Source organism: Chiloscyllium plagiosum, unplaced genomic scaffold (assembly GCF_037043375.1).
Source record: "Chiloscyllium plagiosum isolate Xiang-an unplaced genomic scaffold, Cpla_swu_hap1 HiC_scaffold_24, whole genome shotgun sequence".
NCBI lineage: Eukaryota > Metazoa > Chordata > Chondrichthyes > Orectolobiformes > Hemiscylliidae > Chiloscyllium > Chiloscyllium plagiosum.
In genome coordinates this window covers 30,390,072-30,404,638 of record NW_028270162.1, presented here as the reverse complement: position 1 = coordinate 30,404,638, position 14,567 = coordinate 30,390,072, and the positions used below count along the sequence as shown (strand labels likewise).

Sequence of the window (14,567 nt, the reverse complement as noted above, 5' to 3'; positions counted from 1 at the left end):
AATCTTCAATTACGATAGTCCCTTCCTCTGAAATTTCTTAAAGCTCTGTACCTATTCAACAAACAATCTGTTCTTTAAACATCTTCAAAAAACATTGTTTCCACCAACCATTTCTCCTCCCTCTTCCCCCACCCACCAACGCACCCTCCTTCAGTGAGTTGATTTGTTTCCTGGGCGCCTCTTTTCACACCTGGTGTTATAGAGGTATTTTTTAAATTGCTGGTATGATCCATATTTTACTGCTTTAAGTTGTACAGGCTTTAAATATTAAACTGTTGGATTTTATGTAAAATACTGTGCTTTGAATTCTAATTATATGGCGTTGCAACACTAGTGTAAGGTAATTATGCTGAGTACTTCTGAACAGATTGTAGATTAAACATCATGTACACACTCATCAGTTTGGTGTCTGTAAACCCAGAACTAGAATATATTAGATGAGATTCCCTTTGGCCCAACAGACCCATTCCCCTACTCTATTTACCCCTAACACTGGGCAATTTAGCATGGCCAGTTCACCTGACCTGCACATCTTTGGATTGTGGGAGGAAACTGGAGCAAACCCACTCAGACACTGGGAGAATAGAACATAGAACAATACAATGCAGAACAGGCCCTTCAGCCCTCTATGTTGAGCTGACCTGTGAACTATTCTCAGCTCGATCCCCTACGCTATCCTATCATCATCCATGTGCTTATCCAAGGATTGTTTAAATCTTCCTAATGTGGCTGAGTTGACTACATTAGCAGGTAGGGCATTCCACGCCCTTACCACTCTCTGCGTAAAGAACTTGCCTCTGACGTCTGTCTTAAATCTATCATCCTCAATTTGTAGTTATGTCCCCTCTTACAAGCTGAAGTTATCATCCTAGGAAAAAGGCTTTCATTGTTTACCCTATTTAATCCTCTGATCATCTTGTATGTCTCTATCAAATCCCCTCTTGGCCTCCTTTCCAATGAGAACAGACCCAAGTGTCTCAGCCTTTCCTCATAAGACCTTCCCTCCAGACCAGGCAACATCCTGGTAAATCTCCTCTGCACCTTTTCCAATGCTTCCACATCCTTCCCGAAATATGCGACCAGAACTGTACACAATATTCCAAGTGCGGCCACACTAGTGTTTAGTATAGTTGCAGCATGATATTGTGGCTCTGGAACTCAATCCCTCTACGTATGAAACCTAGCACACCTGGGTGGCAACTTTCAGGGATCTATGTACATTGAGTCCAAGATTCCTTTGCACATCCACATTATCAAGAATCTTTCCATTGTCCCAGTACTTTGCCTTCATGTTATTCTTCCCAAGGTACATCACTTCACATTTAGCTGCATTGAATTCCATTTGCCACATCTCAGCCCAATTCTGCAGTTTATCTAAGTCCACCTGCAACCTGTAACATTCTTCCAAACTGTCCACTACTCCACCGACTTTAGTGTCATCTGCAAATTTTCTAATCCATCCAGCTATGCCTGCGTCTTTGTCATTTATGAAAATGACAAAACAGCAGCGGTCCCAAAACAGATCCTATATCAACACATAGGCCTCCTTCTTCTGTTTAACATTGGAAATGGGTGGGAGCTTTGGATGAGATCAGGGAAGGTTCCGTTTATAAAGAAACAACAAAGTTTTTGACTAATGTATTTAGAAATGATAATTTAACAATGTCTTTAAACTTGTGCAGGGTAAATGCCATTGCTTAAATTGGGTGGTTAAAATGTATTATTTACTTTTTATCTTCTCCTCAATGGTAATTATAACTTCATTCAAGTTGAATTAAAACTATAATATACTTTAGATGGTTACATTCTTAACCTAAAGACTGGGTATGTTGGGGGCGAAGAGGAATGTGTTGGTGGTTGTGCACTGAATATGCAGAAGAGTTTTGGGTTATACACTAGCTATAGGGCATATTGGCACTAAATATTTCATTGTCAAGTGAAATATAGTTTATTTTAATATTAAAGATACCAATCTGAAATGTAATACTATACTCCTCTCGTTTGTACAGTTGGTGACAAGGTTCCTGCTGACATCAGACTGACTTCAATTAAGTCAACAACCCTAAGAATAGATCAATCTATTCTTACAGGTAATGTCATGTTACTTTTCAATGTGTTAAATAATTTTATTGTATAACTTGAAATTCTTGGTCATAAATTCAACTGTTGTTTTTCCTTTTGCTGATAGTACCCTGCATTATTTATTTTCACCCTTTTTCTGCTCATTCAACTGCTTGGTGGACTGGGCAAATTCTACCCCGCAACTGTTCCCAAATTGAACTGTTTGTATTCTGTGCAAAGATACAAAGTAGTACACTTCTCTATAGGCCATCTCCATAGAAACGTGGCATAGTCTAAAAAATGCTGGCCCTGCCAGAGAAACTCCACGCCTCGAGAATGAATTTAAAAAAGACTTGGATCCTTCAAAAAAAACGAAGTAAACTAATGATCTTTTATCTTGAAAATAGTGTTGATTTAATGAACTGTGTAAACATTTTTAACATGTTTAAATGAGCTTAACATCTGTCTTTAGATTTTTTTTTGATCCCGCCAAAAAGTCCTTTTGCATACAAAGGTACCCTTAGGCTCTTTGATCTGGGAACAACACAGATAATTTTAGTTCTTTACCGAATAACTGTAGACCTCCTATTCCTGCCAATAGTTTAGAGGTGACTCATCCATTGTTCAAGTTTTCTCACTTTCAACTCTGGACTTATTTATTAAATGCATATTACTTTTTGAAATAGTGCAGGTGTGTTTACCAGCTTCTGGAAAAAAAAGACTTTCCATTTACCTATATTGAAATTCAATTCCTAAATTGAAAAGTTACTTCCTAAAATCTGACATAATTACAAAGTCAGACACGGCAACATCCTGCATTAAATTTCATCTGCATGCCTATCTACTCCAGCAGCTTGCCAATGCTCTTGCAGTTGGTCGCTATCCTTCCCACGGTTTTACTTTTTTACTTCCAAGTTTTATGTCAACAGCAAATTTTGAAATTAGGCCTTTTGCGTCCAAGTCTAAATCAATAATCTGTTGAGAAACTGTACTGCATGTGCTAATAACAAATCCTGTGAAATCTGCACCTTGTCTGAGAAACAGACAACCAACAGTCAGCCAACTTTTGTATCCCTACTACTGCTATCTATTTTATTCTGTTGACTTGTCAGCATTGAAGTCTGTTACATGACTCATCAAAAGGCCTCAAAGTCCATGTACACTGCATTAGCCATGTGGGCGTATAGTGGTTATTGCATTGTGGTAAAAGCAGCAGTGGTACACATTTAAGTCATCAGCAGAGATTGCTGCTGCATGAAGCAGTATTGCTTGATGGTGAAAACTTCAGGGTCTTTTGGTGAAGCGGTAGTGTCCCTACCTCTGGGTCAGAAGGTCTTGGTTCAAGTTGCAACTGCTTGTAAAGGTGTGTCTGAGCAGGTTGATTACAAATACACTGTCAAATTTTATTCCCTCAACACTGTTAGCTCATTAAAAATCTTAATCAAGTTAGTTAACCATGAGTAGTTTAAATTGCAATGTACAGAATCTGGAATATAGGTAAAACGGAAAAGAATAATTGTGCATAGAAAAGACAATTTCAAGATTTAAACTTGAAATATTTTGATAGCTAGTTGCATACATTGCAACTTCCTACAAATCTAATTTCAAATTGATTTCACTTAACCAAACATTGGACTAAATTTTGATTTTATTGATTTACATTGCTTCATTTAAATTATTGGATACTTGCAATTCTCAAACACACTGCATTATTAGTGTTGTAATATTCAGCCGATCTGTAACATTTTAGTATAATTTAACAAAGATAAAATGGACGTGAAGAACATTTAAGAATTCTTCAAACTTTTGGCAAACAGACATCCAGCTACGTTATGTATAGAAAATGACCTGGTCTCTCCGTGGCTTACGTTGAGTCAAAAGGTTTACCTATGTTGGTTCTAAAACTTGATATTTTGCAGTCTTGTCTGCTTACGTGCAGGTGTCCCCTTCATAATGAAAGGACAACTTGGATCTGGGTGACAGTTAAATATTTCTTTCTCATGTTTTTTCTCTTGCCTAGGTGAATCTGTGTCGATCATCAAGCACACTGATCCAGTACCTGACCCTCGTGCTGTGAATCAAGACAAAAAGAATATGCTATTTTCTGTAAGCCACTTGACTATCTAGATTTAAAATGCCTCTGATCTCCAGCACCTCCAGGTCCTCACTTTCTCCTATATTAAAATGCACCCCTACTTAAGAATAGGCAATGCTTTCAAGCTGTCACAACCCAAATACTCATCTCTACTTATCATAAGATTATAAATTCAAAAATAAAAAGCCACTTTCACCCTTCAGTTATCAAATCGGTTATACTGGAATTCACTTATTATGGCAATTTTATTTTTATTTTCCCAGCATAATGTAATTTTAAATTGAATTTTAACTACCTTGAACTTTAAGTAGGACACACTCTCTCTAGTAAAGCAAATTTGTTTAAACTTTCCTAATATTTTTTACTCCTTCCGTGTCTCAGACAGAAATTACAGGCACATATAGTTTCAGTCTGTTGCTGTTTATACGTACAAAACCAAACCATTCAGTAGTAAAGAGTAGCTCTAAATGAAGACTGATGCCAAGAAATTGCTTTGGCTCAGGGGCTTAATATTGTAGGATTGACCTGCTGCCATAATCTTCTGGACAGTATTCAAATATGATAGAATGTTAACATGTTTTTAATATTTTGCCATCTTTGTTGCATATATAATACTGAATTTTTTACAGGAGAGAAGTGGGAATGCAAGTTTGTTTTCTATTTCAAATGCCAATTCTACAATTGAAGACTTTCAGATTTCTCCCCAAGCTGATCTTAAGGCTGTAGGTCTTGGCATAGCCAGCGGCAACAGTAGAAAATGTGCCAGATTAAAATTGATCACAGATTTAATGCATTAACCAAAGTGGGTTTTCCAACTGGAGCTCTTTTGATTTGCCAAGGAAATATTGAATTTATAATCCCACTGTTTCTTTACTGTTTGTTCCTGGTTTTTGACATGACGGTATGTTATACTATAATTGTCAGGATCGAGTTCAGATTTGAATCTTCACTTGATTTCTGATCTCTTGCTGTCTTAAAGGCTGTAAGGTGAGTGTTAGTTGAATGTGCCTGCCAGTATTACATTCAGTTTTCTATTAAAAGTCCGGTAAAATAAAAACAGGTAAAGCATTTTCTTCCCTTTCTTTAGTGTATTTAATGGCTGTAACTTGTGGTGTGTTGTGACAGAGATGATTACCAGGCTCACTTAATTGTAAGAGGACCCAGAGCAGTGGTCCAAACACAAAAGCCACCTCTATCTCACTAACATTCACAGAGGGTTGCTCCCCCATATCCCACTTTCACTGACTTGTGCTCTAATCCTGGACCTTGGATGGGTCCAGGGCTGTTTTCCCTGGAGCATCGGAGGCTGAGGGGTTTATAAAATCATGAGGGGCACGGATAGGATAAATAGACAGTCTTTTCCCTGGGGTGGGAGAGTCGAGAGGGGAAAGATTTAAAAGGGACCTAAGGGGCAACTTTTCCGTGCAGAGGGTGGTGCATATATGGAATGAGCTGCCAGACAAAATGGTGGAGACTGATACAATTACAACTTTAAAAAGGCACCTGGATGGGTATATGAATAGGAAATATTTAGGATGATACGGACCAAGTGCTGGCAAATGGGGCTAGACTGGTTTAGGATATCTGGTCAACATGGACAAGTTGGACTGATGGATCTGTTTCTATGCTGTATGTCTCTGACTCAATGATGTTGATGGCAGTGCCAAGCTGTTACCTCTCCATTGGTCAGTAGTTCTCAACAGGCAGGACTTTCTTTGCTGAAGAGCCTTTGATAGAACCCCCAGAACCGTAGGAAAAGCCTGCACACTCATCTTAAACATGATCCCTGTCAGCCTGGCACAATCCTGTTCATTGAGTGTAAAATGAAGTCTTACATGGATTCTTTTGGGATCAATTTTAGTGCATTTACATTTGTGCTCTTTTGAATTCACATTAGCATTCATTCCTTGAATTCTTGGTCTTTGTGTGAACTGGTAATCTATATTGGGTTACTGATCATTTAGTGCTGATAAGTATAAGCTGGAAAGCTAATATCCTTATATCTCAAAGTCCAAAATTCTGAGTTTTATAAATTTAACTTTAGATATATCACTAAAATTTACTATATTTTTTTAAAGTGGCACTTTGAGGAGGATCATTTAAGATTTTAATTCATCTTGATTTTTAAATGGTGCCATTTACGCAATTCTAACTGTATAATTTCATGGTCGCAATGTGTCTGGCAAAAGTAGATCCTCGATTCTGAATTCGAAACAGTCCACTGCAAAGTTATTTTGCTGAACTGCCAGTTCATGGGGAAGGCATTGTCATAATATTCAACACTCATTAGTCCAGGTGTACTGTCTTAGTGGACCACTTGGGCCACTGGTTTTATACACTTTGTTTTGATATAGTTTCCAGAAACTGGCATCCCTTTAACCAATTTGCAGAATTCTGCTTCTCCAGTGACACAGGAGTCCCTGCACTTACGGGCTGAACCTACCATCTGAACTCTCCCACAGATGGTCTTCTCCATAATCCAATCTATAAGGGAGAGAACAAATGTAACTTCAGCTGTTTACTCTGGGTTGCTGCAAGCCACATAAAAAAAATCTTCTTAGTTAGCCTCTCATTTTCCCTCTGGTTATCAATTTTGAAATTTTATCATCTGCTCATAAGCTAAAGCTGCTCACCTAATCTAATCGCGCAAATTTTAATTTTGAACTTGAACACTCCCCCACCCCATAACCAAATTACAGCTTGCAATTAAAAATCAAATTTTGAGCATGAGTGCTCCCAGTTAAATTGTAAAGCTGTCTTTGATTTAAACAATCCTATAAAAATCAAGTTTTTGTTTCTGGCTGTTGTATGGCACTTGGTTTGAATGCTTACATTTTGAAGATTTATCCATCAATATGGAAGAGCAGATCTTTGCAAACTGAGAATTACTAAATTTGAAATAGGTGAATCTATTGATAAAAGATGATTTAGGAGAGAGAGTTTATAGGTCAGGTAGTTGGGGATTGCAGGGTGCTTGTAGTTCATGGATGATGGTGTGAATTTTTTTGTATAAGAATATACTCAACTAGTTTGAGTTTCTTTGCTGTTTGTTTCTCAATCTGGTACAAGTAAGCATTGTTGAGAGGTCTTGATTTTGGTAGTCATCTCCTTGCTAGGCATATGCCTATACTTGACTACCATGTCAGTCACCCATCTCAAGACATAGAGGAAAGAGTACTGTAACCAGCTGAACTATGATGAAAACTGTAGAACTGCTCATGCTCACAGGCCAACCAACATGAATGCTGTAAATTGAACAGTGGCACAAGTCTCAATGTTTGATTAGATGGCTGTCACTAAGTTTACATTCTTGAATGTGAGCCTTTGGAGGGAAAATTGATTTCTGGAATATCATAGAACGTAGAAGAATACAGCACAGAGCAGGCCCTTCAGCTCACAATGTTATGCTGAGGATTAGTCCATAATCTAAATTAAAATAACCTACCCTACGCACCCCTAAATTCACTGCTGCCGATTTGCATATCCTGGTAGTGTTTTGAAACTTAACTATATCTATAAATTATAATTGGATGTCACGGCTAGCTTTGGGGAGTAGTATTTGGATTATCTATTTGACTTTTTCGTATTTGAAAAGACTTTTTCTTTTCCTCTTTTAGTAGAAGTTTTTTTCCAACTATACTCTGATCCTGAAATTTTTTTCAGGAATATTATCCCTTTTGTATATTACAATGCATCTTTTTTGGTGTTATCTAATGTTTTATCAACCTCAAGTAAATGTAAGTCACAACACGATGGCCTGGGATAATCGTGGAAGATCATTTTAAATGGGCCAACTACCCTTAAGTTCTTCATTAATCTTAGTGTGGTTTGAAGACAACTTTAATTACTTGAATATTCTTGATGAAATTTATTGATGTTTTGAATTATTCCTTATGTATGAAGCCATGAATTATAAAGTCATACAGCATGGAAGCAGACTTGTCCCTGCCAACCAGACATTCCAATCTGACCTAGTCCTGTTTGCCAGCATTTGGCCCATATGCTTCTAAACCCTTCCTATTCATGTTCCCATCCACATGCCTTTTAAATGTTGTAATTGCACTTGCTACCTCCACTTCCTCTGGCAGCTCGTTCTCTACATGCACTACTCTCCTACTTTTTAAAAAAAACCTTTCCCATCTCTCCTTTAAACCTATATCCTCTAGGTTTGGACTCATCCACCACAGGAACAAGATTTTAGTTGTTCACCCTATCTATGCCCTTCGTGATTTTATAAACCTTTGTAAGGTTTCTCTCAGCCTCTGAAGCTCCATAGAGAAAAGCCCTAGCCTAATCTCTTCCTTAACTCAAACCCTCCGATCCCAGCAATATCTTTCTGCCACCATCTCGAGTGTAACAACATCCTTCCTATAGATGGACAACTAGAATTGAGCACAGTGCTGTAAAAGTGGCCTCACCAATGCCCTGTACAGCTACATGATGTCCCAAGTGTGCCAAATGCTGCTTTCTTCCCCTGTCTCCCTACACCACCTCTTTCAAGCAAATATGCAACCGAATCTCTTGGTCTCTTTGTTCTGCAGTGGTCTCTAAGCACTACTATTAACTGTATAAGTCCTGCCCTGACTTGCCTTACAAAAATGCATTACCGCATTTATTAAACTCCATTTGCCACTCATCAGCCAATTGGTCCATTAATCAAGATCCTGTTGTACATGGGCATAATCTTCACTGTCCACTACATCTCTCACATTTTGGTGTCATCTGCAAACGTTCTAACCATACCTCTCTTATATTCACATCCAAATCATTTATGTAAATGATGAAAGGCAGTGTACCCAGCATTAATCCTTGTGTCACACTGCTGGTCATAAACCTCCAATCCAATCTGAAAAGCAACCACACCCTCTGTCTCCTATCTTCAAGCCAATTTTGTATCCACATGGCTAGGTCCCCCAGATCCCATGTGATCTAACCTTACAACCAGTCCACCATATTGAAAGCTTTGCTGAAATTCATGTAGACAACATCTATTGCTCTGCCTTCATCAATTTTCTGTCACCTCTTCAAAACACTCAGTCAAGTTAATGAGATGTCTTTGCGCATGGGAAACCACATGTTGACTATCCCAAATCAGTCCTTGCCTTTACAAATGATTGGTATTGCATACACAATCAAATTGTTCAGGATGCCAACCAACCTTGTGTTTAGTGAAGTGGTAGAGATGATACCTGAATGAATAGATATAACAAGTACAAACACAACGGAAAGTTTTTATTTGTTAATGGAATGTGGTTGTCACTGGAAAGGCTATCATTTGTAACTTATCATATAATAAAGTCAAACTGAGGGACTTGGGCCATTACAGACGTCGGTTTAGAGTTCTCTTGCTGTCAGTCTGGGCTCACATGTAGGCCACACTTGGTACGGATAGTAGATTTTTCACTTCATGTTAGTGAGCTCAGTGCTTTAGTTTCATAGTCACTTACTGAAACTAAGTGACTTTTCTAGATCTATTATGTGAATTTAAATTTTGCCAGCTGCTGTGGTAGGATTTGAATCCATGAATCTCCTCAGGCTATTTGGATTATTAATCTGGTGAACATTACCATGACACCAATATCACCTTTGTGAATTTTCTCTTGATTACTGATTAAACTGCTGTGTATTTCTAGTTTGTTTAGTAATTAGCTGTTCTGTTAATATATGACTGTCCGTGTAAACTCCACACATTCTCCCAGTGTCTGCGTGGGTTTCCTCTGGATGCTCTGGTTTCCTCCCACAATCCAAAGATGTGCAGGCCAGGTGAATTGGCCATTCTAAAACTGTCCATAGTGTTGGGTGCATTAGTCAGAGGGAAATGGATCTGGGTGGGTTACTCTTCAGAGGGTCGGTGTGGACTTGTTGGGCCGAAGGGATTGTTTCCACACTGTAGGTAATCTAATCTAAGGTAGAAGTTGCTAACTCCCCATTTTGAGGTAAAAGTACTGCTTTTTCTCTTGCAGGGTACAAATGTTGCAGCTGGAAGGGCAGTTGGAGTTGTTGTTGCCACTGGTACAAACACAGAAATTGGAAAAATTCGTGATGAAATGGCAGCAACTGAACAAGAGAGGACTCCACTTCAACAGAAGCTTGATGAGTTTGGTGAACAGCTCTCCAAAGTTATTTCACTCATCTGTATTGCTGTCTGGATCATAAACATTGGCCACTTCAATGACCCTGTACATGGTGGCTCCTGGATCCGTGGTGCCATTTATTATTTTAAGATTGCAGTTGCTCTAGCTGTTGCTGCTATTCCAGAGGGTTTGCCAGCTGTTATTACTACCTGCCTGGCCCTCGGCACGAGGCGAATGGCAAAGAAGAATGCTATAGTGCGGAGTTTGCCTTCTGTTGAAACGTTGGGTTGCACTTCTGTTATCTGTTCTGATAAAACTGGTACTCTCACTACAAATCAGATGTCTGTCTGCCGGGTACGTGTTTTTACAGCACATTTTGGATTATTTTTACATTTTTTTTTAAGCAACTTAAAAGTGCGGGATTGTCTCTGCACTGTTGGCCTCTTTAATATTTGGTGGAATGGAAGGATGGGAAGTGAGAGAATTAAACTCAGAGCGTGGAATTCTTTTCATCTTTCTGAAGCAAAGTTCTATTTTCCTGAAAAATAATTGTCCCAGTCTGCACTTCTTATTAATATTATAGTCCCTTTGTCCTTCAATTGACATTGCAAGTGGGAATTTATGCAACATCCTCTGGAGAGTGCAACTCGAATGGCAAAATGCCAATGAATCAAATTGATGGTGAAATGTATTTTAAATGTTTATCAAACTTAATTATCTGTTTTATGATTAGAATTTTTACATTAGAAATAGATTTAGTTGGCTTTTACTTAGACTGTGGTGTGTCTGCATCATTTTGTTTGGGTTTATTAATGTGTGCTTGCATTAAAAATGTAGCATGTTGCCAAGTTATTTGGTGGTAATTAACCTGAAACATTTTTTAAAAAGTTATTCTTTAGCACAAACTTAATCTCAAGTCACTAACTACAGACAGATCTTGAAACTGTTGAAAGAGTTTAAATTAGTTTATTTGTCCTTTGTGTCATCTTCAGCTTGTAGGATATGTGCAAGATTTATGTGAGCTGTCATACGGTCAAAATTGGCTGCTAAAGTAACCTGATTGTTTGTCTCATGGACTAAAAATGGACTCCTGTGGGAGTACGATTTCTCTACTCCAGCTTGGTGTAAAGAATCTTTTGACCTAGACAGTAAGATTCTCACTGCTTTCTCTGATCTCATGAGGCACTTCCATAGACTAAAATCTTTGCATGTATTAGATTATCTAGGGCTTCATGTACATGTATCTCAATTCTTTAAAACTATTTCCAGAAAAAAGACTTGTGCATGCAGCAAGAGAACTAAATGCTGATCCAATGTTCTTTAACAATCAGTAAAATCTTGTTCTGTAAAAGGAGCTTTGTGTCAGGTAATGCGTTTTGTCATCATTGAGGAATAAATCTTTCTAGTCATTTTGATTTGATCAACAGTTGATATGCTATTCTTCATTTAAACTGTCCATTGCTTTGTGTCATTTTCCTAGATGTTCATTGTTGACAAAGTTGAAGGTGAACAGTGTTTTCTGAATGAGTTTTCAGTAAGTGGCTCCACCTATAGTCCTGAGGGACAAGTGTAAGTACACGTACTCATTCATTTTCAAACTTATTTTTTCAACCTGGAACTTGAACATGTTCAGCTCATTTTAAAAGTATGGGCCAGTTGTCTGTGCACTGTAATCTACCCTAGGTTTTGAAGTGTGTGAATGCATTTAGTATACACCAATTTTCCAAGAAAATGCTTCCACTATAATCAAATTAGATTTTTGTTCCTACATGCCATGGATAATAAAACCAAAAAATAACACTTTTTAGACTATATTGATGTTGGGCACTTGGGAAAATTGATCACAATTGCACAATGCAATTACCATTAATCTAGTGCCTCTTTCTGCAGGGGAGGGTGAAGAGAAGGAAATGAAAACAATTTTTGCTCTTTTTCTTTCCCAAGAGGATGTAGTGGGTGAACCTGATAACGAATAACAGCGTGCAATGCTAATGCAAATAGAGACTTAAACAGGGATGCAACATCTCCAGTAGTGAACTGTCCATCAGAAGGTAATAGAAATGGCAGGATTAGGACATGACCACATATATTTGTATGGTTACAAAGATCTGTGACCTAGTTTTTTTTTTGTGTCCTACCTCGTTTTTGACGATAGAATTCAAAAACTCTTTTTCAGGCTTTATAAATGAAACATGTTCAATACCTACACTCAAATTCAAAATGTGGCGAGTGTAATATGGATAAATTCCTCCTATATCCATTGGACCTTGGTTAAAATCTGATTTCAACAATGTTCAAATAGTAATCAAACTATTTTTTTCAATATTGTATACTTATTTGGGTAAACAAATACCTAGATCCCAAGTTTGTGTGCCCTTTTTGAAATCTAGCACTCCCTTATGATGTTTGGCCCTAATCCAACGAGATAACTAATTTTGATAGATAACCTTTATTTAATCAAAGTATTTGGATTTGCCTCTAGACTTCTGTCATTTGTCAGAGAATGACTTAATCTTGAAGCTAATCATATTAAAGGCAATAACTTTGGATATTTGGGGTGGGAACAAATTATAAATAAATGAAGTTGTCAAATATTATTCAGAAGATGCTGTTACTCAAGGCCTACCTTCCCAACCTTTTTACACCAGAATCTTGTCCCTTAAAACTTTGTTTGAGATTTTTGCAGGCCTATTTGATTATTTATTGGGAAATGTTCAAGAATAAACCAACAACTTTGTACTAAGGTTGTGTGAGAAGATTTTTGTCAGGTAATAATTTAGAAATTTCTAAGCAGAAGAAGCTGGTCATGAAATGAAGGTGCTGTTAATTCCACACTGCTAGTGTCACATGAAACCCTAACCCCCAAAAAAGTTGAAATATATAAAAGCAGTAACTTACATTAATATATTTTGCATGGTTCAGAAATCCCAAAGCAAAACAATGAGTTACTTGCAGTTTAGCCATTAAGCTTCTGCTGACTAGGAATAGACAACTTTATAAGTCCTACAAACATCACAGATAATGGCAAGAAAATAATTTTGAAATTATAATGTTAGTTTGGCGATAACTAAACTAAAACATCAGAAGATCACCCTTTTGCGAAAGGGGTATGCTGTGATTATTTTGCACCCACTGAAGGGGCCAGTATCTTGCTATAATATTGCATCTGAAGGAAGTCTGTCTGCAGCATTCTCTCCATCATGCAATGAAATGTTAATCTAATCTTGTGCTTAAGTCTCTGGAACAGGGCTTGAATCCACAGCCTTATGACTGAGAGGTATGAAACCTATGGCTGTTAATATATATGCAGAAAAAGGAAATTGAGAGTAATTTGTGCTTTGTACCTGAAAGAGTATCCCAACCTACTACATGTAAAATTTTATTACCATTTGTATGTAAGGGAACAATGAAGAAGAGCTCAGGTAAATTTCCCTTCCTGAACCTCTTCCAGACTTGATGCTAACTGAATCATACAACACAGAAACAAGCCCTTGGCTGCCATGTCTTTGCTGACCAACAAAACTAAAATATACTAATCTTTTACCTGCACTTGTTTCATAGCCTGCAATACCCTGCTATTTTAAGTACTAATCCAAATGCTGCTTAAATGTTGTGAGAGTGCCTGCCTCTGCCACCCTCACAGGCAGTGCATTCCATATTTCCACCACCCTCTGGGTGAAACTTTTTGTCCTATCACCCTAAACCACATTACACATTTGCCATTTGGTCTGAGACATGTCTGCTATTGCAAATAAATTCTCATGATATACACGGTCAATGCCTCTTATATTTTTGTATGCCTCGATCAAATTCCGTCAGTCTCCACTGCTCCAGGGAAAACAAACCCAGCCTATCCAGTCTTGCTTCGTGACTGGGACTTTCATCCCAGGCAACATCCTGATGAATCTCCTCTGCACCCTTCCCAATGCTATCATGTCCTTCCTAATTGTGCAGTTCTGGTTGCCACATTTAGTATTCAGTCTGTGGCCTAACCAATGTTTTATAATGTCATTCACACTTTTACATGAAACAATGTCTTTGTCTTTGTTTTTATTATCTCTATTGTATTTGTTCTTTCTAAATTAATTAACTATTTAAAACTTACGTAACTGAATTTCCTGTTTCTGTAATTTTGAATAAATACAGTAAAAGTTAATTTTCAGGAATGAAAACCTAAATATTAGCAAAATGTTCAATCTGCTCTCTTAGAATACAGTTGGAATGAAATAATTCTGGTCACGTGAACTTTAGTTACCAATGCAAGTAAAATTCTTTACCAAGCACACCAAGAGCATTTTTTCGTTATTAATGAGGGAAACAGCTAAGCAGGAATCTGC

General features: G+C 37.7%; 1 protein-coding gene across 2 annotated transcripts in view; it reads left to right on the top strand.

Annotated features, from left to right (window-relative positions):
• The window catches only part of LOC122562666 (sarcoplasmic/endoplasmic reticulum calcium ATPase 2), a 94,565-nt gene that overhangs the window by 45,960 nt on the left and 34,038 nt on the right, over positions 1–14,567 (top strand). For both annotated transcript variants that reach the window (XM_088000033.1, XM_043715703.2), the window contains exons 6-9: positions 2,010–2,090; positions 4,082–4,167; positions 10,120–10,584; positions 11,711–11,799. In XM_088000033.1, the coding sequence (XP_087856159.1) occupies positions 2,010–2,090; positions 4,082–4,167; positions 10,120–10,584; positions 11,711–11,799 (721 nt within the window). The remainder of the gene's footprint in view (positions 1–2,009; positions 2,091–4,081; positions 4,168–10,119; positions 10,585–11,710; positions 11,800–14,567) is intronic.